Source organism: Eschrichtius robustus, chromosome 15 (genome assembly GCF_028021215.1).
Source record: "Eschrichtius robustus isolate mEscRob2 chromosome 15, mEscRob2.pri, whole genome shotgun sequence".
NCBI classification, from domain to species: domain Eukaryota; kingdom Metazoa; phylum Chordata; class Mammalia; order Artiodactyla; family Eschrichtiidae; genus Eschrichtius; species Eschrichtius robustus.
In genome coordinates, this window is record NC_090838.1 from 85,125,267 (window position 1) to 85,148,379 (window position 23,113).

The 23,113-nt window shown below is 47.9% G+C and overlaps 1 protein-coding gene across 1 annotated transcript in view; it reads right to left on the reverse strand.

Annotated features, from left to right (window-relative positions):
* ACOXL (acyl-CoA oxidase like) overlaps positions 1 to 23,113 on the reverse strand; it is a 369,695-nt gene that overhangs the window by 60,013 nt on the left and 286,569 nt on the right. The window contains 1 exon segment of the mRNA XM_068564616.1: positions 14,702 to 14,789. Coding sequence (XP_068420717.1) covers positions 14,702 to 14,789 — 88 coding nt within the window.

Genomic DNA, 23,113 nt, shown 5'->3' on the forward strand with positions numbered 1-23,113 from the left:
CCTGGAGATTATCATACTAAGTGAAGTAAGTCAGACACAGAAAGAGAAATATCATATGATATCGCTTATATGCAGAATCTTAAAAAAAATGATACAAATGGACTTATTTACAAAACAGAAGTAGACTCACAGACTTAAGAGAATGAACTTATGGTTACCGGGGGAAAGGTGGCGGGGGAAGGATAGATTGGGAGTTTGAGATTGACATGTACACACTGCTATATTTAAAATAGATAACCAACAAGGAGCTACTGTAAAAAATAAAAAATAACACCCCCCCGCCAAAAAAAAAATCCGCACTCGGTGTTCTTTGGATAATCTTTTAGAAGGTGGCTATTTTATTTGGTAGAGGTTTCTGCTGTGACGTGGCATCTTCCTCAGCACAGGCCGTGGACATCTAAACACTTTCTCCTGGAGTCCTTGGAGGGCTACTAGATTCTCACCCTCCCCTCTCCCCTCCCTGGGGTGGCCCCGCATCCGTGCGTCCAGCTGCCTGTGTGCTGGACTCCACTGTGACACCTTTACTTGTTCACGAGACACGGCACCCAGGCGAGCAGCTGCTCCCTGAAATTCTGTATTGATACATGTAAGCCAAACCAGTTGGGCTCCACGCCTAGGCATCCCTTTCCTGAATTTTCCCATCTCAGTGGGAGGGGCTGTCATCCACCTGCCCCCAGGCCCAAATCTTTGATTTTCCCTCCTGTCGCCATGCCTGCGGACGCTCCTTGCCCCTCAAAGGCACCCCTTCCCCGTGGCACAGCTGCCGCTCTGATGCCTGCAGAACCCTTCTAACTTGCTGCCCAACCCTGAGGCCCAGCCCTCCTCTCCTGCCACCGTAGGAAGCCTGGCACTGCCCTCTGGCTTCTCCTCCCCTCCACCATCTTAGTCCCTCTGCCCTGGACGAGACGTCCTCTCCAAAGGCTCCTCACCATCCTCAAACCACGGCTTGGTCCTCGGCCCACGTGACCCTCTCCCTCTCTCCTCCCAGTCTGCCCAGAGACCACCCTCTGCCAGGCCCAGTGGATGGAGGGGTCAGCTGCACAGGCTTGGAGTCAGATGGACCTGACCTGACATCCTCAACGGTGCTGCCGCCACCAGCCTCCTCGGACGACAGATGAGTCACACACTGACTGAGCCTCAGTTTCCTCACCAGCCACATGTGGAGAGGGTGCCGACCTCCTGGCGTCGGTGTGAGGACTAATGCAGAGGCTGGATGTCAGTGCCCAGTGCCGGGGGGTGGGGTGGGGCGCGGCACCCAATTCTCTGCACCTCTAAGGAGTTTTGTCTAATTTTTCCCCATCACACTGATTTATTCCCGTTTGATGCATTGGCGTGACATGTTACACGCTGGGTTCTTCTTTTTGAGTCTTGCTTTGGTTTTTAGGTGCACACGCTGCCGTACCACAGGAGGGAAGAGGCTCTGGGCTCCGGAAGACAGCCTGGGTCTTAGCCTGTTTGTTCTATGCCCGTCCTGCCCAACAGGCCTCAAGTCATGACCCAGTTTTTGGAACCGGACTGGAGTGCACTTGTGGGAACACAGGACCCCACGGGTGGAGCTTTCCCTTAACTGGCCCTCTGCGTTTCATGAATCGATCACCTCTCACTCCTTTGACACAAACGATAAAAGCCAACCTTGACAACTGCAGGTCAAACAGAAGCAGGGCTCACGGATTCCTTGGCTGTTTCCCCTCGCCTCAGAGTCAGGGTGACAGATGCTCTCATGCCCAAAGCGGGTTTCTCCCCCACCTCCCCCTGCTCTGATTTCTACCAAGTCCTGAAAGAGGAAGGAAGGGCAGAAATGTGGCCCGCAGCTCTTGGGGCCCAGGTCTGGGGCCCAGTGACAACCCTAGGGGAGCAGCATTGCACGGGTGACACTTCACTCTCCTCTCCCTCCTCCCGCCTCCACTTCTAAATAGGAAAATAACCCTCAAAATGAAAGCAGTTGCGGTATCTACTTTCCTCTCCCTTTGTTACTGATTCAAGGAGCTGCCTGCCTAGTGAGAAAAGAAAGGATGCTGTAGCCAGACCAGCGCCCACAGAACACGGGTCGCACTGGGGCGCGCTCTTCCTAAAGAGACTCGGGAGGGAATCATCTTCCTGGTTCCACGTTTCAATTGTTGTAACTGCTCTTAAGTGTCCCAGTGCCATTTACTTCCGTAGGGGCTGCAGAGGCTCCCGCCTGTCTGAGTACAGTCAAGCCCTCCTTGGTTCAGCCTTTCCACCCTGTGTGACAAAACGATCAGCCTGACAATAGAGGGAGAACAGTAGATTTTTAGGTAACATACTTGTTAGCTTTGAGGTTGTTAGCTTTGAGGTTGGGGAGGGAGGTGAGAGGGATGCATAGAAAAAAATGACCTGATTGAAGTAAAAAACAAAACCAAAAAAAGTGGTAGTTTGGGAGAAAAAAATGATAGGCATGAAATACATAGGCCTCCCCTTCGACGAGCTGGTGGATAAATTATGTACAACAGCCAAACCCCTGCAGCCGTTTCTGAAAGGCAGACAGGATTTTGCAACACGAGGGATACCCTAAAACTCAAAGAAATGCTTGTGCCTAGGATGCTATCATGATGACGTGTTGATACAAATAATGGGGGAAAGTAAGAAGAACCAAATGCACAACGTCATCGTCCTTTTTGAAATATGGCTGGTGAGACTGGGCACAATCGTTAAGTTCGCAGGCACAGCTGGCCTGGACGTGTTACAGAAGGGGTTGTATTTCTCAGGAATCCTGTCTCAGAATATTCTTTCAGCTTTTCTCTCAATCCCTATGACAGGGCCCTGGGAACCAGGGGTCCTGCCCCAGTTGTCAAGCTTTAGAGAGCCCTGCTCTGGCATTCCTCTGTCCACAGCCTTCCCCACGGGGTAATGGGGGAGCGCCCGCCTGGAGCCCGCATCCCACTTCTCCAGCCCAAGTAGCTTGAGCTTCTCTCCTGGGAATGCTCTCCTCCTGGTGTGTGCACCCTGGACCCAAGGAGTGGCCAAGGGGAAGCTGTTGGGAGGGGTGTAGACAGACCTTGGGTGTCTAGGCTGGAGGAGGTACACAGTGTGGAATGCAGCTGTGGATGGGAAAGAGGGAGGTGGGGAAAGGGGACTGCTTTTCCCCAGGCTGCAGAGTTCACAAAACTTCCAGGAGTCTGAGAATTCTAGATTCCCACCTGGCCTTCTGGATGAATAAAGCTACATGTGCCATGGCGGGAGGACAGAGTATATTTTCTTCACTGCTTTGTAATCTTGTCTGGTACCCTCACTGTGGGTCCCACACACAGTGGTGCAGGCTCAGGCTAGAGAATAAGGACCCGGTGCGAAAAATACAGGCTCACCCAAGCCTCTTCAAAGTCAGGCCCCCCATCCATCCCTGGAAAGAGGAAACTCAGTCCCAGCTGAGTCTCCAGAATGGCAGGAAAATGTGGCTTTCACCTCACGTACCTACAGTGAAGATGAGGAAGCCAGCCTCCATGTTGGGGCAGCAGAAATGGGGAGGCTGACACCTGCCCCTAAACAGAAGGTCCTACCTGGAGGAGTGTGAGCTGGGCACGCCAGGGCATGGCGCTGCGCCCAGCACAGGGTCCTCCCTGGCCCCGGAGGCGGGCGTCCCACCTGGCTGGCTTGGGCCTGCCTCTCCCTGGTAGCCCCAAGGGCCAGGCTCCCCTGACGCCCATGCGCAAGGTGGAAGACTGCAGTGGCTGTCCCTCAGGGGTCCCCTCTCACCTGCGAGTGACAGCCATGCTCGCGACACCCTTTGCAGAACTATCTGTCACTCCAGGCTTCTGAAGTCCCCCTCCCACCTCTTCTTCACAACATAACAGGGAAATGTTGAAAGAGAGAGAGGGGGCTGTGTCTTTGCAGAAAGAACTCCAGCTCTGTGTTCAGAATCAGCACAGAGGGGGAACGGGGGCTTTTAACTTCTTGGCAGCTAACAGGTGTAGCAGTTCCGGCCTCCTGCCCATTGAGATGGGCTGAAAGGGCGTGGAGCCGACCCTTGGGAGCCTCTGTGCCAGGCAAGGGTCCTGGCTCCCCTCTCCCTCCGCACTCCCACGCCCCCCCCCCCACCTGCTCTGTCCTTGTTGCTGGCCCTGCAGCGCTTGCCTGTTCCTCCCTCAGCTCACGGGATCCGTTCCAGAGAGCAGGCAGGGCACACGGGGCATATACCACACTCCCCTCCTCTGTGACCACGAGCATGACAGGAGCTCAGAGGTGCCTCTTCCCGAGGCAGACAGGCTCCAGTTCCCTGTAACTAAGTCTCAGTGCACTTTCTGCCTGAGTCCTGGGACCTCAGCACTTCCAAAGGATGGGGACGGGGCCCTCTGCTCCTCCAGTGCAAACCCTCCCTTCAACCCCTACTGCCACCATCTCACTGAAGATCTGTCCTCTCGCTTGCTGGCCACACTCACTGGTTTTGGGCTCCGCTCCCCACCCATCCCCACCCTGGGCCTCTGTCTCCAATGCAGCATGGCCCCTGGGCCAGGAAAATTCCCCTCAAGGGAGCCTGGGTCAGAGGGTCCCTCTGCAGCTCAGCCCCTCCACTGGCGTCCTACTGTCTACCCGGCAAAGGCCGAGCTCTGCAGTGCAGCACTCAGCGCACCCAGCCCGCCCCAGCCCACTCTTCCAGGCTCGTCGTCTCAACACTCGTCCTGGCCCCTCCCCCGGAAGCCTCCCTTCTGGTGGAAGAGGGGCATTGGCATCCCCTGGACAAGCCTGTCACTCTATCACCTTCGCCTTTGCCCACGCCGTAGCCTCCTCCTGGAACGCACGGCCACACTTCCAGCTTTGGGATCCTATTCACACTACAAGACCCAGCACCGAGGGACCCTCTGTGAAGCCACCCTGGAGTCCTGCGACATCTGCCAACTACTGGTACCCCTCCCAGGCTCGGCAGCGTCAACTTGCATGAGGGTACGGTGTTCACGTCTTATTCCCTCTCCTAGCCCAAAGTCTACAAGTAGGAGGCACTGCCAACTTTGTAAGCAAATAAACTACACTTCTCTCCACTCCTTTGAAATCTGTAAGAACTCTGCCCACGCAGGGGGAGGGCGTGGGCCAGCAGGGCCTGCAATGCTGGAGGGAGGTAGAAGGCCAGCGTGGCCAGGCCCTGCGGTGGGAGCAGTGACAGGGTCTCACTGACGGCTGGGAAGCCTGGACCTAGTCCGAGCTGTGGGAACGAGATGCGGATAAACGGCGGCCAAGGTCTAGATGTGGGCAGTTCCTGTGAGGAGGGGGCGGCCGTGTGAGGGGCCGAGCCCTGCCTGCAGTGTCTGGGCCTCGGGAGGGAGGCTGTATCCCCCTCCCCATGCCTGCAGTGTCACACGCCCATTCGATCTTCCTTCCCTGGGTTCTTTCCCATGAAGCGGGTGACAAAGGACATCCATCTGTGGTCTTTGGCTCGGGTCAGGCTTGAAGTCACGAGAGGGAGCTCACTCATCACGGATTCTCTGGGAAGAGTCCTTTCAGCCCAGAGCAAGCGTGGCCATTCACTTGGGAAGCCATGAGGGCCTAGCTCAGCTGGACTCCTGTCTCCGGAACCCACAGTCTTCCCGTACGCGGGAAGCTGCCCGCCCTCAGGTGCATGGGGTGTCCTCTCGCTTGTTCGATGTGGTCCCTGTCTCACCTTGACCAAGGAATGCTGCCTGGGGTCTGGTCCAGACCAGGAGGCAGAGCGAGAGGCAGCCATCGGTGGTGGCCATATCGCCCTATCTTCTCCCTGGCAGACAGCCCTCCCCGTGGGAGTGTCCCGACCACCTGCAGATCCCTCGCAACTGCCGGGAAAGGCAACTCTGACAGTGACACTCAGCTGGGGGGTCACACCCCTCCCTGCCGCTGATCCACCAAGAGAACAGGAGCTGACGGAGTTTGGAAAACCAAGAGCTGTGGACCCCAGGAGGGTCACGGACAGGACGGCCATGAGCCGTCGCCCAGGGCCTGGCATCCACTCCGATGTTCCATTGTGAGGGAGTCTCCTCTCAATTTAACATCATGCTTCTGCTCAGGACTCGGGTGTCTCTGTGGCTCCCAGGCCTCTCTGCCCTTCGCCTGTCTCAGCGTCTCACTTACATGCCCCAGGCCCCGCTCATGCCCCAGGTCCAAGTGAAATCTCATCCCGTCCGGTCTCCCGGTGCCAGAGCCAACCCCTCCCTCGTCAGCCTCCGCCTTCCCTCCTACCTCACCCTTCACGTCCGATCACTCTCAAGGTCCCGTAGATTCCTTCCCTGTAACATCTCCGGAACCCCACCCTCCGCCCCAGTCCTGCCGCCATCGCTTCTGAGTTCGTTTCCTCCCAGCTTCTTCCTGGACAGCCTCGCCCAGCCTCCCTGGTCACGATTCCCCTCCACACCACAGATAGAGGCGTCTCCCTAAAGCCCCAAGCAGGCCATGCCTCCCCCTGCTCTGAATCTCTCCCAGACCCCCACTGACTGTGGAGGTGGACAGTGAAAGCTCCTGCACGTGGCCCACACGGGCCCTGCGGGACCCTGACTCCCACCCTCTACGTTTGCCCTGCATCCTGGACGCACCACACCACAAGCGCTTTCCCAAGTCACCTGTGCACTTCATGCCTCCCATTTTGCTCTTCCTTCTGCTTGCGATGCGCTTGCCACCTACATACTAAAGGTAAATCTTGCCCATCCATCGAAAATCAAGGTCTCGGGGCTTCCCTGGTGGCGCAGTGGTTAAGAATCCACCTGCCAATGCAGGGGACACGGGTTCGAGCCCTGGTCTGGGAAGATTCCACATGCCGAGGAGCAACTAAGCCTGTGCGCCACAACTACTGAGCCCAAGTGCTACAACTACTGAAGCCGGCGCGCCTAGAGCCCGTGCTTTGCAACAAGAGAAGTCACCGCAATGAGAAGCCCACGCACCGCAACCAAGAGTAGCCCGCGCTCGCCACAAGTAGAGAAAGCCCACGTGCAGCAACGAAGACCCAGTGCAGCCAAAAGTAAATAAATTTTTTTTAAAAAGTATATCTAAAAATATCAAGGTCTCAAACACTGATCGCCTCACCTGGGACTTTGTGGGGAGCCACGTGAACCCCACACACTGGCCGACGTCTCTCCCATGTTCTCCCAGTGCACCAGGTCTGGGGTAACTCTCATCCCAGCTCCTTGAGCAATTCTAGGTATGATTTTCTATATTAAAAAAATGATCCCATATCCCATATTCTAAAGTTGAACATATTTGCAATAAACATAAACTTACATTTAGGTTTTAAAGGACAACCTGTGTCCTGCCATCTGGACTACAAGCCCTTTTGGCTGCCCTCTTGGACACAGAATCATTTTCACCTATAATCACAGAAATCTGTAGGAATGTATTTTATTTTCTAGGCTGCCAATTAAGAGAGAATTTCTGAGTAATTTTTAGGAAAAAAAATCCCCATAGATAGCTTCATCCATCTTTATTTACACTGATGTTACATAAAATTTCCCCATTGAGGATTCAACATGCACTTTGATGGACCACATCAGGGGTCCTGAGTCAGTTAGGGGAGGTGAAATACTGATGAAATACTGATGAAAACCTCACTTTTAGTTGTCTGGTGATCCTTTCCCCATCTAACATTTTATGCCACTTTCAGCATATATCAAAACTTGTTTAACGATTATATCTCAAAGGATTGAATGCTCTTTTTTTTCTTTTCAGTTCTCACGTTTCTGAGTAAAAGCCATCATGTTCAAGTTAATAGAGTATTATGTTTCCTCTGCAAACAAATTCCCATAATTCATAAACAAAGAGAAAGGTAAATTCATGAAGAGGAGACACAGCACTATTTTTCCACCTGACATTTGGGATCTAGGTTAAAAATGATGTTTTTGTCTCTGGTGATTTATCAAACTCCAGATTTCATAAAAGATAAAGATGCACTGAAGAAGGAACACATCATCTTAATGCTTCATTTTGACACTTTGGGTCTCTAAAAAGCATGTATTTTGAAGCTCTCCCCTCCAGAAACTCAATTGTTTCCATGATTTGCACAGTGAATTCTTGTTTTTCAAGCACACTTAAGTGAGAACATGCCAGGAGACACCTTGAAAGAAAATGGTCACATTTGAAACATACAGATTATTTATAGATAGAAAACTCAAAGAACTGAAAGAAAATCTGGTTGTCAACAGACAGTTGCTTTTTCTATGTTTTCTCTGTAGCTCAATTTGGGTTTTGTGTGGGTGGCTCATGTGAACTCAAAGGTTATTTGCTAAATGTTTTGTGAGATTAGAACATGTTGTCCTTTAAAACCTAAATGCAAGTTTATGTTTACTGCAAATATGTTCAACTTTAGAATATGGGATATGGGATCATTTTTTTAACATAGAAAATCATACCTAGAATTGCTATGATATAACAAGATTTCCTATGCTTCTATTTTTCATTCACAGTTTAGAAGGTCTTATTCTTAATCATATTCCTAGCAGAAATCTCACAATATAGAGAGTTACGCAGTGCAAATTTTTGCTTTTTTACTTTTTGGGTTAATTTCACCTGCCAACTTGAACACTGATGAGCCTTATTTTGAACATACTTAGGTACCAGGAGCTGGAAAGTCAGTGTGGACCATAGCTCAGGTCTTTGCAATTCATCATATAAGGTACATTTTTCGATCACACAGTGTACAAAGGAGCAAAAAAAAAAAAAAAAACCTTTTTTTTTTTTTTTTTAAAAGGCAGGGACGGTTTATTTTTCTTGCCTCTTTAGCAATGCTCAGCTACCAGATTCTGGTCCAACAAGCACTTATGAGCCCCACCAAGTGGGCAGATGGCAGCAGTCTGCTGGATTCGAATCCCCCTTCTGCTGTGTGGCCCTGGGCAACTTATGTAGCCTCTTTGTGCCTCAGCTTCCTCAGAAGGAAACTGGGTAGATGATGGTCCCTCCCTCATTGCCCTGGTGGGGGATTAATGAGTGCTCATTAATCTCACACAAAGCCTGTGAGATAGAAAAAATAAGAAGCATGATTCAGAGACAAAGGCGGTGAGAAGAGAGAAAAGCAGCACAGGCCAACTTTAACCCAGGTAAGTACGTGTTCAGTAAAATACAAAGAAAACCACCCACCCCCCCGAAAGTTCAAGAACACTAGAATGCCCATTCTTCGGCGTTCATCTGCAGGAAGGAAAGTCCTTGGGGAGTTGAGGGTGGGAGGGCTTTTCTCAAAATCTGATGCTAAAAAGTCCTGGGGTCAGCCAGCCCCGGGGCAGAGTCCCGGCTCCACAACTTAGATCGGTGTGATCCGAGGTGACTGTTCACCCCCGAGGTGAGTTTCCTCAAGGGCTGTGTGAGGTTGTGGTGGAGACTGAAGAAGTGACAGGGTCCAGGTGCTCAGCACGGCCCTGGCTCAGAGGAAGCACCGAATAGGCAGAGACGGAGGCCATCAGTCCAGTCAGCCAATATCCTGGGGCCCGGAAGGTAAGTGACATTTATTAGGGTCTGGGTCCAAGTACTGCGGCTAAATTCTGTCCCTCACGGGCCTCCGCAAAACAAATATCCTCCAAGAGTCTGACCTGGCTTTTTCCTCGTCTCCCTCTTCCGAGTGCGACAGAATCTTCAAGGTCATCTGTCATAAAACTATCTCAGAAATTGTCACCTCCAGCAAAGAAGAGTGAGTTATCAGAGCTCTCTCGGGACCTCCCAGGTGACACACTCCCGGGTGCTGGGGTGAGCAGGGTCCCCGGGGGCTCTGGCGAGGGTCATGTGACAGCACTTCTTGAGAAGGCAGTACTTGGGGTCTTTGGGTCTGGCTGACACAGACCTCAAGCGCACCTACATGGCCTGGGGCTTCAGGGAAGGAAACCCCGCGTTATGATGAAGGGAGCGGCCTGCGTGATGTCGCAGAAGAGATCTTCCTCCGCTCACTGGAGCCCGGGAGCCACGCTCCCTCACACCTGCTCTCCCAGGACGGGGAAGGCTCGGAATGTGGTCCAAAGTTGGGCATCGGCATTTTGGAACTTTCTCTCTTCCTGTGTCTATTTGATGAGGCACAAAATTTAAATCCGATGTGGCAAAGTTGCACGCTCTGTGCAGGGTTTCCGGGCTTCAGTGCTCAGGTCCAGCTAAACAAATTCTTCTTTTTAAGAGCCATCATGTATGTGAGCAGAGTACCCCCTGCTCCTACTCCAAACAGTCTCCATCTGGGTGCCTCCACTCTCTTCCTCTCTCCCTCTTGATATTGTGCTGGTTCTCATGTTCTCTTCTGCCCACGTGTTGCCACCTCCTGGGTTCCCAGAGGGAGCCTCTCTATTGTCCCAGACTCTGGCATTAGGGACCCAGAGAGTCCCACAGAGTGTGCAGGACATCCACGGGGGCCTCCCCCGGCCACCGCACCCTCTGATGTGGACCCATCAACTCCCAGTTGCCCTCTTTGCTCTCAGGAACAATGGGTCTGAGACGTGTCCTCCCCATGTGAGAAGGACAGAGAAAATGAGGCCAGAAACGGTCCTTCTCTTCTCCATTGTCGGAGCCTCCAAGATGCTGGTCTGTTGGGATCTAGCAGCAAATCGTACCTGCCCACCCTTGGCTCTCCAGATCCCCTCACCTGCTTCCACCACCCACATATTTAATGAGTGCCAGACAAAGAGGAAGGTCAGCAGCAGGGCAGGGGTACCCCAGCTCCTCCCTCCATCAGAGGGAGCCCTCAGGGCTCGCTGGGACTGCTCTAAAACTCCTGGGCTCAGCAGAGGATGCTGATGGGAGAGGAAGGCACACAGGCTGTCACAGCCAAGGGAGCACCTGTGGTACTCACCCTGCTCCCCCACCTGCCAGACCTCCATCTCCGGCGGTCACAGCAGAATATGGCAGAAACTGTTATCCAAAGAATGAGATGTGCTGACTTTTGACTTTTAGTTCCACCCCAGAGGTCATGTTTGCCCTTCAAGCTGGGAGGACTCAGGGTTTGGAGGGACTTCTGTAGTTAAGTGTAAGGGGATGACAAGTTCCTAAACTCACACTGGACTTTGGGATGAAGTTGTGGCATTTTATTTTTCTGCGCTTGCATATAAAGCAATGTGCATTCAAGGAGGTGATAAGTGTATTCCCGTAATTTCCTGGAAGATGAACGCCAAAGCTAAAGCTAAATCAAGGCGAATGTAATTTGCATAAAGAATAGCCACATTAACAATGGGGAGGAAAATGCTGATCCCATGAATACTGGAAAAAGGACTCATGGATAAAATGCAGAAATAACGCTTTAATAATGCATGTGATCATATTTTTATTAACAAAGGACGTCTTGTTTGGAAGCAAATACATCCTTGAGACGAGTCTAAAGTTAATCCTCCGATAGGCAGAAATCCACACTACTTATATATTCTAATTATAGTTACAACCTGCGCTTAATGCAAACATTCTAAACTCTTAGTCACTTTATTAAGAACCAGAAAAGGGACTTCTTGAAGCATAATGAGAGCTACTCACAAGCTTTGAGAAAGAAAACGAAGAGACAATTCTGCATAGAGCTGGAGAATGCTGGATGTAATTTATTTAATAAAAGTGCTTAGTGTCTCTTTTTTGGTTTAGGAATTGGTACACCCTTAGGGGTTCAGACAGTACCATGCTTCAGCACTGCTATTTCTAGGGCAAGATAAAAATGTGTATCAGAGAAAAGTAATCATTTATCATCGTAATGGTTACATCCCACTTTAGAAACCACTAGAGACTGCTTAACATTTTTATTTCCAACGTGGTTTTCCTGAGTCTTCAGGTGACAAATGGAAACTGATGCCAGAAGGCTTTTTTTCCGTTTGTTCCTTATAAAAATGGCTAGATGTGGAGTTCATTTTCATCTGGGGTGACGCTCAGGTCTGTGCCTTCGCAGTCTGATCCTTCCCTTCCCGCTTTGTGTGGTTCCTTCAAAAGTCTCCAAAGGCAACATCTGGGTCCAGTCAACGAAGACAGATGGGCTCCTTCTACCTCCTCTCCCGGCCCCTGGAGACCTCTTCCCGGGGTGGGGGCGGGGGGTGGTGGTGGTGGTGTGTGCTATTTGAACGTAATGACAGGCTGACTAAATTTTTCCTGGGTAGTGTGTTCAGGGCATTTCTACCATTAGAACCCATTCTGTATCCTTACAGACCTCCTCATTATGGATGGATTTCTCTATTTCAAAACATTCCTAGGATTTCTAGATACTGTCATTGAGTCCTATTATTTTTCTTGTTATTCTTATGATTTTTCTTCTGTCACTTTCTACGGCCAAATCCTCTTCATCTGTCATGGAACTGGAGGCCAATTTCCTAAAAATCATCACTCTTGCTTACCATGGTTATTAACCAATAAAAGATTCAGAATCAATCTGGATTTCTTTGGTGCTGTGGCAACATCAAATCCTTGACGTTTCTTCCTGGTGTTAAGACTTCATACATTGGAACCTAACCCGTTTAATCTTTGCCTGTTTCTTCCTCTTAAGAAAAAGGATCTAAATGTTCCACTTTGGTTATGGGAACTAAGGTTTTTGTAGATTAGTAATTAACAGTAATAAAAAAAGTTTTATTGAACACTAACCATGGGTCAGGTGCTAAGATTCAAGTATCTTCTCAATGGCCCCCCCCCCGGGGGTAAATATCATGTTATCTACATTTTGTAAATGAAGGTGAGACCTGGAGTCCACAGGGTTCATCCTTGTGTCCCAGGAAGGGTAAGATCTGGTGAGTACATGGGATCCCAGAGGGAGGAGCCCAGGTGCTGGGGCCACAGCACCCTGGAGAACTGAGCCATAAAGGTACACAAAGTGGAGGAGAAGGCCTGGGGCATACTCGCCTTCCATAAGGGTGTCTTGAGCATTATTTCATATCCCGGATAAGTTTCAGCCTGACCGACAAATCTGGAAAAATAACCCACTGACAGAAGAGGGGTGGTTTACCTAAATTTCCTAGGGGTGAGGTAGGTGCTGAGAGCACCAAGACAGTCCAGGAAGCAAGCCCCCAGGGGTTCCGGAATCCGCGGCAGGCAGGTCAGCGTGGAGCTCAGATCCCGCTCCCTCGCCCCGAAGAGCTGTCCGGATGGTCCAGCCCCGGCACCTTCTGATGATAACTGAATCCCACGTGGAGGTGTCCCCACAGAGAGGATGGAGCGCGCGCGGGCACTCGGCAGTTGGGTTTGGGGTTGTGACGGATGAACTGGCATTCTGGTTTCTGTATCTGTCCCTTTTGAGTTTGATTAAGGAGCGTCAATTCCCCGGAGCCTCATATACGGCGGGTGTACCGGCAGATTAAAACTCCTCAATCTGCAAACCAGGGAACCCAATCCTGTACCTTACTGACCCACAGGGGAGGGAACGTTTCGCCCTTTCCTTTACCTTCTCGGACCCTCTCCTTCCTCCTCCTTCCTCTGCCCCAGGGAGCAGAAGGTAGAAATCAGAGTCTGGGGTGTCGGCGAGGCCATCGTTATCACAGGGTGTGGTCACTGTGTTTAGAGGCCGGCCCTGGGGGTGGCGCTCCTGGCGGCCTCCCGGACCCCGTGAAGAGCCTGTGCTCCTGGGAAGTTCACCTGAGCACGTGCACACTCACCTGAGCATTCTCGTTCCCGTCCTTGCTCTTGAGCCCTATGCCATGAGGCTCACCAGGGTCCCAAGCACTGGACCGCACTCAGAGGGAGGGGAGAGGCCTGGCTCCGTCTGTACCGAAACTACTCACTCCAATCCAGCTCTTGTCGGCTCTGAGCGAGGGTCCTGGGCACTCCCACAGCCATTAATAACGTGGCACTTTGCTCCTCCTGAGCTGCCTGGTTACTGAGGGAGGGTGCCCAGCTGGGGGGCTGGGCAGGAGGCAGGCACTCCTGGATCGATGTCTTGGCTCTTAGCAGAGCCCATCATGGAATTCCAGCCCTGAGACAGCGCCCAGGGATGCGCTAGGACCGGCAGCCTGGCCCCGGAGCTGAGGTGGTGACCAAAACCTAGTCCTGCCTTCGGGGAGCCAGCAGTGCCCCTGGTGTGATGGAAAACTCCACACAGCAAACAACGCAGAGAGCCCCTTCCTCTTCGCACAATTTCCCTCCATGGAGAAGGGCATAGGGATGAATAAACAAATGGCTCTTGAGGTTAAACAATAATTTCAAGAATAATTTGCCATATCTTCACGGATCTCTGTTTTCAGTGTTTCATCTTACTTTACGTGATTTTGGCGTTTTGAGGGCAAAATGAACATTCACACTTCCACACCCTCAGCACGCTGACGCTTTGGACTGGATTGCTCTTTGCTTCGAGGGGGAGGGTCCTGTCTGGTGTGATGTCCCCGGCGCCTACCCACTAGCAACCCCTGCTCAGATGCAACAACCAAAAATGTCTCTAACTGTCACCAAACGTCCCCTGGAGGGCGTGATCCCCTCTGGTCAAGAACCCATAGCTTTAAAAGGTGGTAGTAGTCCTTGCTAATTTGGGGGTTAGGTTTGAGTAGTTTCAGTACTTGAACTTCTTCAGGCAGTGATCCCATTAAAACACCCTCACTTTACCCACCCCTGTCCCGTTTGTTTATTTGGGAATGACAGTCACCACTGGGCAGAGGGCCACTGCTGAGGGGCCAACATTTAGCCAGCTGGCTCCTGGCGAGTTTAACATTAGGTTTTGTGGGTGTCATTTGGTCAGTGTTCCTAGCACGTTGGGAGTTGTCTGGGGACCCTAAATTCAACACAAGGGCTCAGACCAGAGTGGGGACTGTCCTTTCTCTGCAGTCAGAGTTCCAGATAACCTGGAAGTCACTCAATCCCGAATATTTGACAAGAGCCCACTGACCTCTGTGAATGTGTGCCAGAGACAGGCAGGTGACGTGGTGAAGACACGAGTTCCAGGCACTGAAAAAGTCCTCCTTCTCGGTTGTCACCTGCCAAATTGACAGAAGAAAAATAACCGCTGATGATATTCTGAGAGAATCGAACTTCCTAGCAAGGCAGATGGCAGATAATGCACATTTCAGAACAACCAGTAAGCGGGGGTATGTTGCACGCAAGACCTAGGCTAGCCTCTGTCACCCCCAAAAGCTATTCGTTAGATGGAGAAATGCCATAAACATACTGTGAGTCTAGTTTATGTGTTTCCATTAATGCCTCACACATACCAAGCATGGCCACCATCAGTTGCCAATTCTTGAGCTCTGACAGGCATCGAAGAAACAATTTGAAGGCGAGGGATACAGAATGTGAGACGGTTTTTAATCAGGTCACTCCATGCCTGGAGAACTCTAAATACCAGAACGAACTACTTAAATCTAATCTGCAACAAAACGGACCCACCTTCCCTTCCCCCTCCCCCCATTGTACTCAGGTACTGCCACATGTTTTCAAATTCTTTTTTTTTTTTTAACGTTTTTATTGGAGTATAATTGCTTTACAATGGTGTGTTAGTTTCTGCTTTATAACAAAGTGAATCAGTTATACATATACATATGTTCCCATATCTCTTCCCTCTTGCGTCTCCCTCCCTCCCACCCTCCCTATCCCACCCTTCTAGATGGTCACAAAGCACAGAGCTGATCTCCCTGTGCTATGTGACTGCTTCCCACTAGCTAGCTATTTTACATTTGGTAGTGTATATATGTGCATATATACACTACCACTCTCTCACTTTGTCCCAGCTTACCCTTCCCCCTCCCCGTGTCCTCAAGTCCATTTTCTAGTAGGTCTGCGTCTTTATTCCCGTCTTGCCCCTAGGTTCTTCATGACCTTTTTTTTTTTTTTTTTGATTCCATATGTATGTGTCAGCATACGGTATTTGTTTTTCTCTTCTGACTTACTTCACTCTGTATGACAGACTCTAGGTCCATCCACCTCACTACAAATAACTCAGTTTCATTCCTTTTTATGGCTGAGTAATATTCCATTGTATATATGTGCCACATCTTCTTTATCCATTCATCTGTTGATGGACACTTAGGTTGCTTCCATGTCCTGGCTATTGTAAATAGAGCTGCAAGGAACATTGTGGTACATGACTCTTTTTGAATTATGGTTTTCTCAGGGTGTATGCCCAGTAGTGGGATTGCTGGGTCATATGGTAGTTCTATTTTTAGTTTTTTAAGGAACCTCCATACTGTTCTCCATAGGGGCTATATCAATTTACATTCCCACCAACAGTGTATGAGGGTTCCCTTTTCTCCACACCCTCTCCAGCATTTATTGTTTGTAGATTTTTTGATGATGGCCATTCTGACCGGTGTGAGATGATATCGCATTGTAGTTTTGATTTGCATTTCTCTAATAATTAATGATGTTGAGCATTCTTTCACGTGTTTGTTGGCAATCTGTATACCTTCTTTGGAGAAATGTCTATTTAGGTCTTCTGCCCATTTTTGGATTGGGTTAAATCTAATCTGCAACAAAACCGACCCACCTTCCCTTCCCCCTCCCCCCATTGTACTCAGGTACTGCCACATGTTTTCAAATTCTTTCTTTTCTTTTTTCTCTTCTTTTGTCTTCTTTTCATTTTCTTTTTTCTTAAAATTCTGCTTAAAAGCTTTTGCTTGAAATTCATTTCCTGACAGTTCTGGAGGCTGGAAGTCCAATATCAGGGTGCCAGCATGGTCAGGTTCTGGTGAGACTCTTCCTGGCTTGCAGAAGGCTGCCTTTTTTCTATTTTCACATGGCAGAGAGAGAGTGGTCTCTTTCTCTTTTTATAAGGAAACTCATCCCATCATGAAGTTCCCACCCTCATGACTTAATCTAACCCTAATGACCTCTCAAAGGCCCCGTCTCCAAATGCCATCACATTGGGAATGAGGGCTTCAACACATGAATTTGGGGGCGGGGACACAGTCGTTCAGTCCATAACAACATTCCTTTTGATTTTCATTATAGAAATGTATGTACAAATTCTTAGAGGACTCTTGTAATTGAAAGACCACGGACTTTGGGGCTTGAGAGATAAAAGTTGAAGCTATAGCCCCATTACTATCCACCTTTGTGGTTTGGACAAATTATTTCACTTCTGAGCCATTAAAAATGTATTTTTTTTTAATTTAGATATAACTGACAACAGCAATATGTTAGTTTCAGGTGTACAACAAAATGATTCAATATTTGTGTATATTGTGAAATGATCACCACCATAAGTCTAGTTCACATCCGTTCACCATAGTTACAAACATTTCTTTTTCTTGTGATGAAAGCACAGGGACTATAGTTAATAATATAACTGCTTGTATATTTGAAAGTTGCTAAGAGAGTAGATCTTACAAATTCTCATCAAATTGTTTCTTGAATGCCTGTCACATCTGCAGCATTGGCACTTGGTAGTGGCTGTATTTGACATGTGTGAGGAATGAGCCTCAAGATGGAAATTAGACTCACAGGACATTTATGTCATTTATTCATCTAACGAGTAGCTTTTTTCAGCTCTACTCTGTGTAAGATGGTCTTTCAGTGACTCTAATGAAGGAAGTTGTTTGCTTTATTTTGTTTTTTAATCAGAGGAAAGTGAAGAAATATAACTGGAATAAAATAAGAATGAAGAAAATACACAGAAAAGAGAAAAAGGTGCCGAATCACAAAGCTGGCAGTTACAGTCATTTCGGGAAGGCAGATTCTTATCTGACCAGAGCAGAGTGTGAAATTTGGCACTCTGACTTTTTCTGGTTTCTTCTTGCCTTTGTTTTCCCCCATGGAGAAGGGCAGTGACACTCTGCAGTTAGCACTGAGTCTACACTTGGAGGCTGAACCAGAGTTTGATCTTCTGGTCTGCTCGCTTTGACCACTTGATCATGGGATGGAATGTGCCCCACACACCTCTCAAAGGCCTCCCTGCCTAGGGTGGGGGACAGCACCCTCCCCCTCGAAGCAAACTGAATGGCTTGGTATTTAAACTTTCAGCAGTTCTCTCTGCTCAAAGAAATAACACTCAAGTAGAAAGTTAGACTCTCTGTATCTGCTTCCCATTTGCTTCCAACTCATACCCCGAGTCCTCTGGTTGGAAGGTCACCTGCCTTCCCCAGCTCCCCAGTTCTTCCAGGGCCTGGAGGACGGACTCCTTTGTAAAAATCCTCCTGTAGCAGAGAGCTTTGTGCTCCAGTGGAAAAACTGGCAGCACAGAAAGCCTCTACCCATGTATAATTTAGCATAGTTACCTGGGGCGGCAGTCACAGCTCAGAGGACCATGTCACATGCGCCTCGGGGTCCCCATCTAAAACTGGGGCATCTCATGACAGTGGAGGAAGAGGATAATGTCTGTCTTGTTCCCTGCATTGGTGTCACAACTACAAATGAAAAGACACAGTGGAGATAGGCGATTCTCAAAGGAACAGCCCACAGAACATCGCTGGCAGAGGCGAGGACAACAGCTGGCCAGACACACTCATGGTCCTGAAACTCTCCCATCACACTGCAGAGGAAAATGCCAGGAAATCCATGCTGAAGCCCAGTGGACAGGCTCTCCTAAACATGGATCAGCTGCTCTCCACCACTGCATGGGAAGGAGAGAGGAAGGATCAACTATAATGTGGATGTGTCCAGGTAGAATTGCGGACACTTTTAGATTTTTTTAAAAGTCAACGTGTAAAGTAAGTTTTCACGGGACTGATCAAGAGAAAAGCAGGGACAGAAAACTGGCCGGACCACATGGAACCCCGCTTGAAGAAGGGACATCACATGGGGAAAGCTTGCAGAGGGACTTTGGCAAAACTGGCTGTGGCTTAACCTCTCCAACAGGATGAGGCAGAAGTAAAAAGCAAGTTCAAGTTAAGGGGAAAGGCCCCTTGAAGGCCTGCCAGCCAGCTCCTGGGTGCTTTTCCTTACATGTCAACATCACTGTGCTGCTGCAGGACCCACTCGAGAAGGCTCAGTGTACCTCATCCTTGCTGGCAAGTGGCCCCTGGCATGGGCCACTTCCCAGATAGAAAGCCTGGCACGACTCACCCCCTACTGAAAGACAGCACCCAGGACTTGGAATGTGTCGATAGGAAGGCAGCTTTATGAGGGCAGATGCCCAGGAAAGCAACCGACTGAGAAGCCTCTGGTCCCTTGAGTTAGTTGATTGGCAGGAAGTAATAGGCTGAAGCCAACTGAGTGCTGCACAGTGGTCCACATGCCTAGGCAGGGTGGCCTTTGAGAGGTGTGTGGGGCACACTCCATCCCGTGATCAAGTGGTCAAAGCGAGCAGACCAGAAGATCAAACTCTGGTTCAGCATCCAAGTGTAGACTCAGTGCTAACTACAGAGTGTCACTGTCCGCAATTGTAACCCCGCTGACAATTGCCTTTGCAATGCACAGAAAGTTTAAATTTACTTATTGCACAAAAACATTGTAAAACAACAGAAATCAAATATCTAGCCCTCCAATGTTACAAAACCTTAACATGAGGTTTCAGGAGAAAGGATTTTAAAAATGACATGGTGGTTGTTCACTTCAAGTGGTAGAGCTGCTCCTGAAAACTTGTGTGTAAATTAGCCGTATACAAAACAAACCCTTCTTAAAATGCACCAGGTAACAGGCACTGTTTTAAGCCCTTTAATTGCATTTGCTCATTTAGCTTTCAGAAGCCCTGCAGGTAAGCATTATTGATATCTTTTATTACCTTCATTTTGTAGGTGGAAAACTGTGACACAGAAAGGTTGAGGAACTTGCCCAAGGCTGCAGAGCTGGGTTTGGACTGGGTACCCAGCTTTCTGAGCCCACGTTCCTAATCACAGGGTACACTGCCTCCCAATGGACTCATGGGGAGTTAGTTCCCTGACCAACACCTGTCCTTCCCAAATACACAGTTTATAAAGATGTATTGTCACACCTGGTCAGGTTTGATGTGAACCACACCCCACACTTAAAGCCTCTAAAGGACATAAATGCTTGTTTCCTAATAAGTCATCATACAGCTAAGACAGAGCTGAACTCATAAAGAAACCCCTGCTGCCTCATCTTTGGTGGATGCCCATACCCATTCCCCCTTTTTCTTTCCTAGAAACACCCCAAATAGCTTTGGGTAGCAATATACCCAGTTAAAAACACTTACCTCCCTACAGAGGATCTACAAAAAAGCCTCAGCTAACGTCATATTTAATAGTCAAAGACTGAGTGCTTTCCCCCTAAGATCAGGAAGAAGATGAGGCTGTCCATTATCTCCACTTCTATTCAACATTGTACTACAGGTCCTGGCCACAGCAATAAAGCAAGAAAAAGAAATTAAAGGCCTAGAATTTGGAAATGAGTAAGTAAGACAGTCTTCATACAAAAAGACGTGATGTTTTATGTAGAAAATCCTAAGGACTATATAATAAAGCTACCAGGACTAATAAGCCAATTAAGCAAAATCACGAGATACAAGACTCTGATATACAAAAGTCAATTGTATTTCTGAATTCTAGAAATGAACAATGGGAACTTGAAATTTCAATGCTGTTGCAGTAACATCAAACATATGAAATACTTACAGACACCTTTTACAAATTACTTGCAATATCTGTACATGAAAACTGAAAAAAATGTTGCAGAAGGAAATTTAAAAGGAGCACCTAAATAAAGGGAGAGATATACAGTGCTTGCGGGTCAGAGAACTCCATATTGCTAGGACATCATTTCTTCTCACCTTGATCTACAGATTCAACACAATGCCAATCAAAATCCCAGCAGATATTTTTGTAGAAATTGAGAAGCTGATTGTAAAACATATGGAAATACAGAGGACTTAGAATAGTCAAAACAATTTTGAGGGAAAAAAAAAAAGGTGGACGATTCACTAACTGATTTCAACACTTAATATAATGTGACAGTAAACACAACAGTATGGTATTAGGATAAGAATGAAATGTAGATGAATGGAAAAAAGTAGAGAGTCCAGAAATAGAGCCATACATGCACGGTCAACTGATTTTCAGCAAAATCACCAAGGTAATTGAATGGGGAAAAAACAGTCTTTTCACCAAATGGTGCTAGAACAACTGAATAGCCACATGCAAAAACAAACAAACAAATGAATCTCACCCTTACTTCACACCATATACAAAAGTTAACTCCAAGTGGATCATGAACCTAAAGGAAAGAGATAAATCTACAAAACTTCTGGAAGAAACTATGTGAGAAAATTCTAGTGACATTGGGTTAGCCGAAGATTTCGTGATACATGACACAAAAAGGTTGAATTTCACCAAAATTAAAATTCTGCTCTTTCTGACACTGTTAAGAAAATGAAAACATGGGTAATGGATTAAGAGAAAATATTTGTGAATCACATATATAATAAAGGGCTTCCATACAGAATTTATAAAGACATCTTACAATTCAATAGTAAGAAAACAAAATCCAGTTAAACAAACAGGCAAGAAATTTGAACAGACACTTCACCAAACAATACAAACGAATGGCAGATAAACACATGAAAAAGATTTGAGAAATGCAAATCAAGACCGCAATGAAATACCACTCTACACCCACCAGAATGGCTAAAATGAGTAAGACAGGCAATGTTAAATACTGAGGATGCAGGGCAACTAAAAGTTATTGCTGTTGGGAATGCAAGTGGTTCAGCCACTTTGGAAGGCAGTTTGGCAGTTTCTTATAAACATATACCTACTATGAACCCAGCCATTCCACTCCTAGATATTTACAAAAGATAAATAAAAACATATGTCCATACAAAGACTTGCACGAGAATGTTCATAGAAGCTTTGTTCATACTAGCAAAACTGGAATCAATCCACACATCCACCAACTGGTTAATGGATAAACAAATTGTAGTGCATCTGTACCAAGGAACAGTACCCCACATTAAAAAGGAACACCCAACGACTTGGATGGATCTCAAAAGCATTTTGTTCAGTGACAGAAGCCAGATATAAGAGACTATGCACTATGCTATTCCATTTATATTATATTATAAAAAAGGCAAACCTACAGCAAAAGAAAAATCAATGTTTTCCAGGAGTCACAGTCAGGGGGGAGGATGAGACGAAAAGGGGCACAAAGAAATGTTTTTGGGGTGATGGAAATGTTCTATTGTGGTGGTGATTATAGGACCATATGCATTCGTAAAAGCTCATTGATAAAACATTTGAAATTGGTGAATTTTAATATATAAAAATTATATATATTATTTTACAATATATATATTTATAATTATATTTATATATACATAAAGTAAAAAGCTGACATTTTTTAAATGCTCACCTCCCCAGACTCCTTTGCAACCAGGGTTAGACATGGGACCCCCACGGCCAATGAAAGTAGGCAGAGGTTTACTGGGTGGTGCTTCTGTGAAAACTGTTTTCCTGATAAAAGAGAGCCTGAGCTGGCATGTGCCTTCTTCTCTTTGTCCTTTTTCTAGTTTCCTGCTTGGAACTCAGCTATCTTGTGGGTGTAAGAACAGTTAAAAGCCACACTAAGGAGTTGTATTAGTTCCCTAGAGGTGCTGTGACAAATCGCCACCATCTTGATGACTTAAAACAACAGACACTTATTCTCTGACAGTTCGAGAGGCTGGAAGTCCAAAATCTAGGTATGGGCAGGGCCATGCTCCCCCCAAAGGCTCTAGCGGAGAATCCTTCCTTGCCTCTCCTAGCTTCTGGTGGTTGCCAGCAACCTTTGCAATCCTTGGCTTGTGGACAAATGACTTGAATATCTAATATCTGCCTCCATCTTCACAAACCATTCTCCTCTGTGTGTGTCTCTAGGTCTCTCCTTTTCCTGTAAGGACACCAGTCATATTGGAGTAAGGCCTACCCTACTTCACTACGACTTCATTTTAACTTGGTTACATCTGCAAAGACCCTATTTCCAAATAAGGTCCCCTTTATAGATACCGGGGGTTAGGACTGAACATATCTTTTGGAGTGGGGGGGGGTACACAATTCAACTCACAACAGGAGGGCAGAGGGGAAAGACAGCAAGAGCAGGGGCCCAGCTTTAGCCGCGGACTCACAGCGCCTGCCTTCCGCATTCTTCGGGCTTCCATCTTTTTTTTTTTTTTTTTTAATTAGTTCATGTCTTTTATTAACCAATCGTACCCAGCCATGTGGAGATCTTTCTTGTCCTTTCAGATGTTTGAGGTCTCCTCCTAGTGTTCAGTAGGTGTTCTGTGAGAATTGTTCCATTTGCAGATGTATTTTTGATGTATTTGTGGGCGGAGGCGAGTTCCACATCCGTCTACTCCGCCATCTTGGTTGGAGCCCCTAGGCTCCTGTTTTGGCAGCATTTAAAGCATTCCTCCCTTGGTACTCAGCCCCAAATCCAT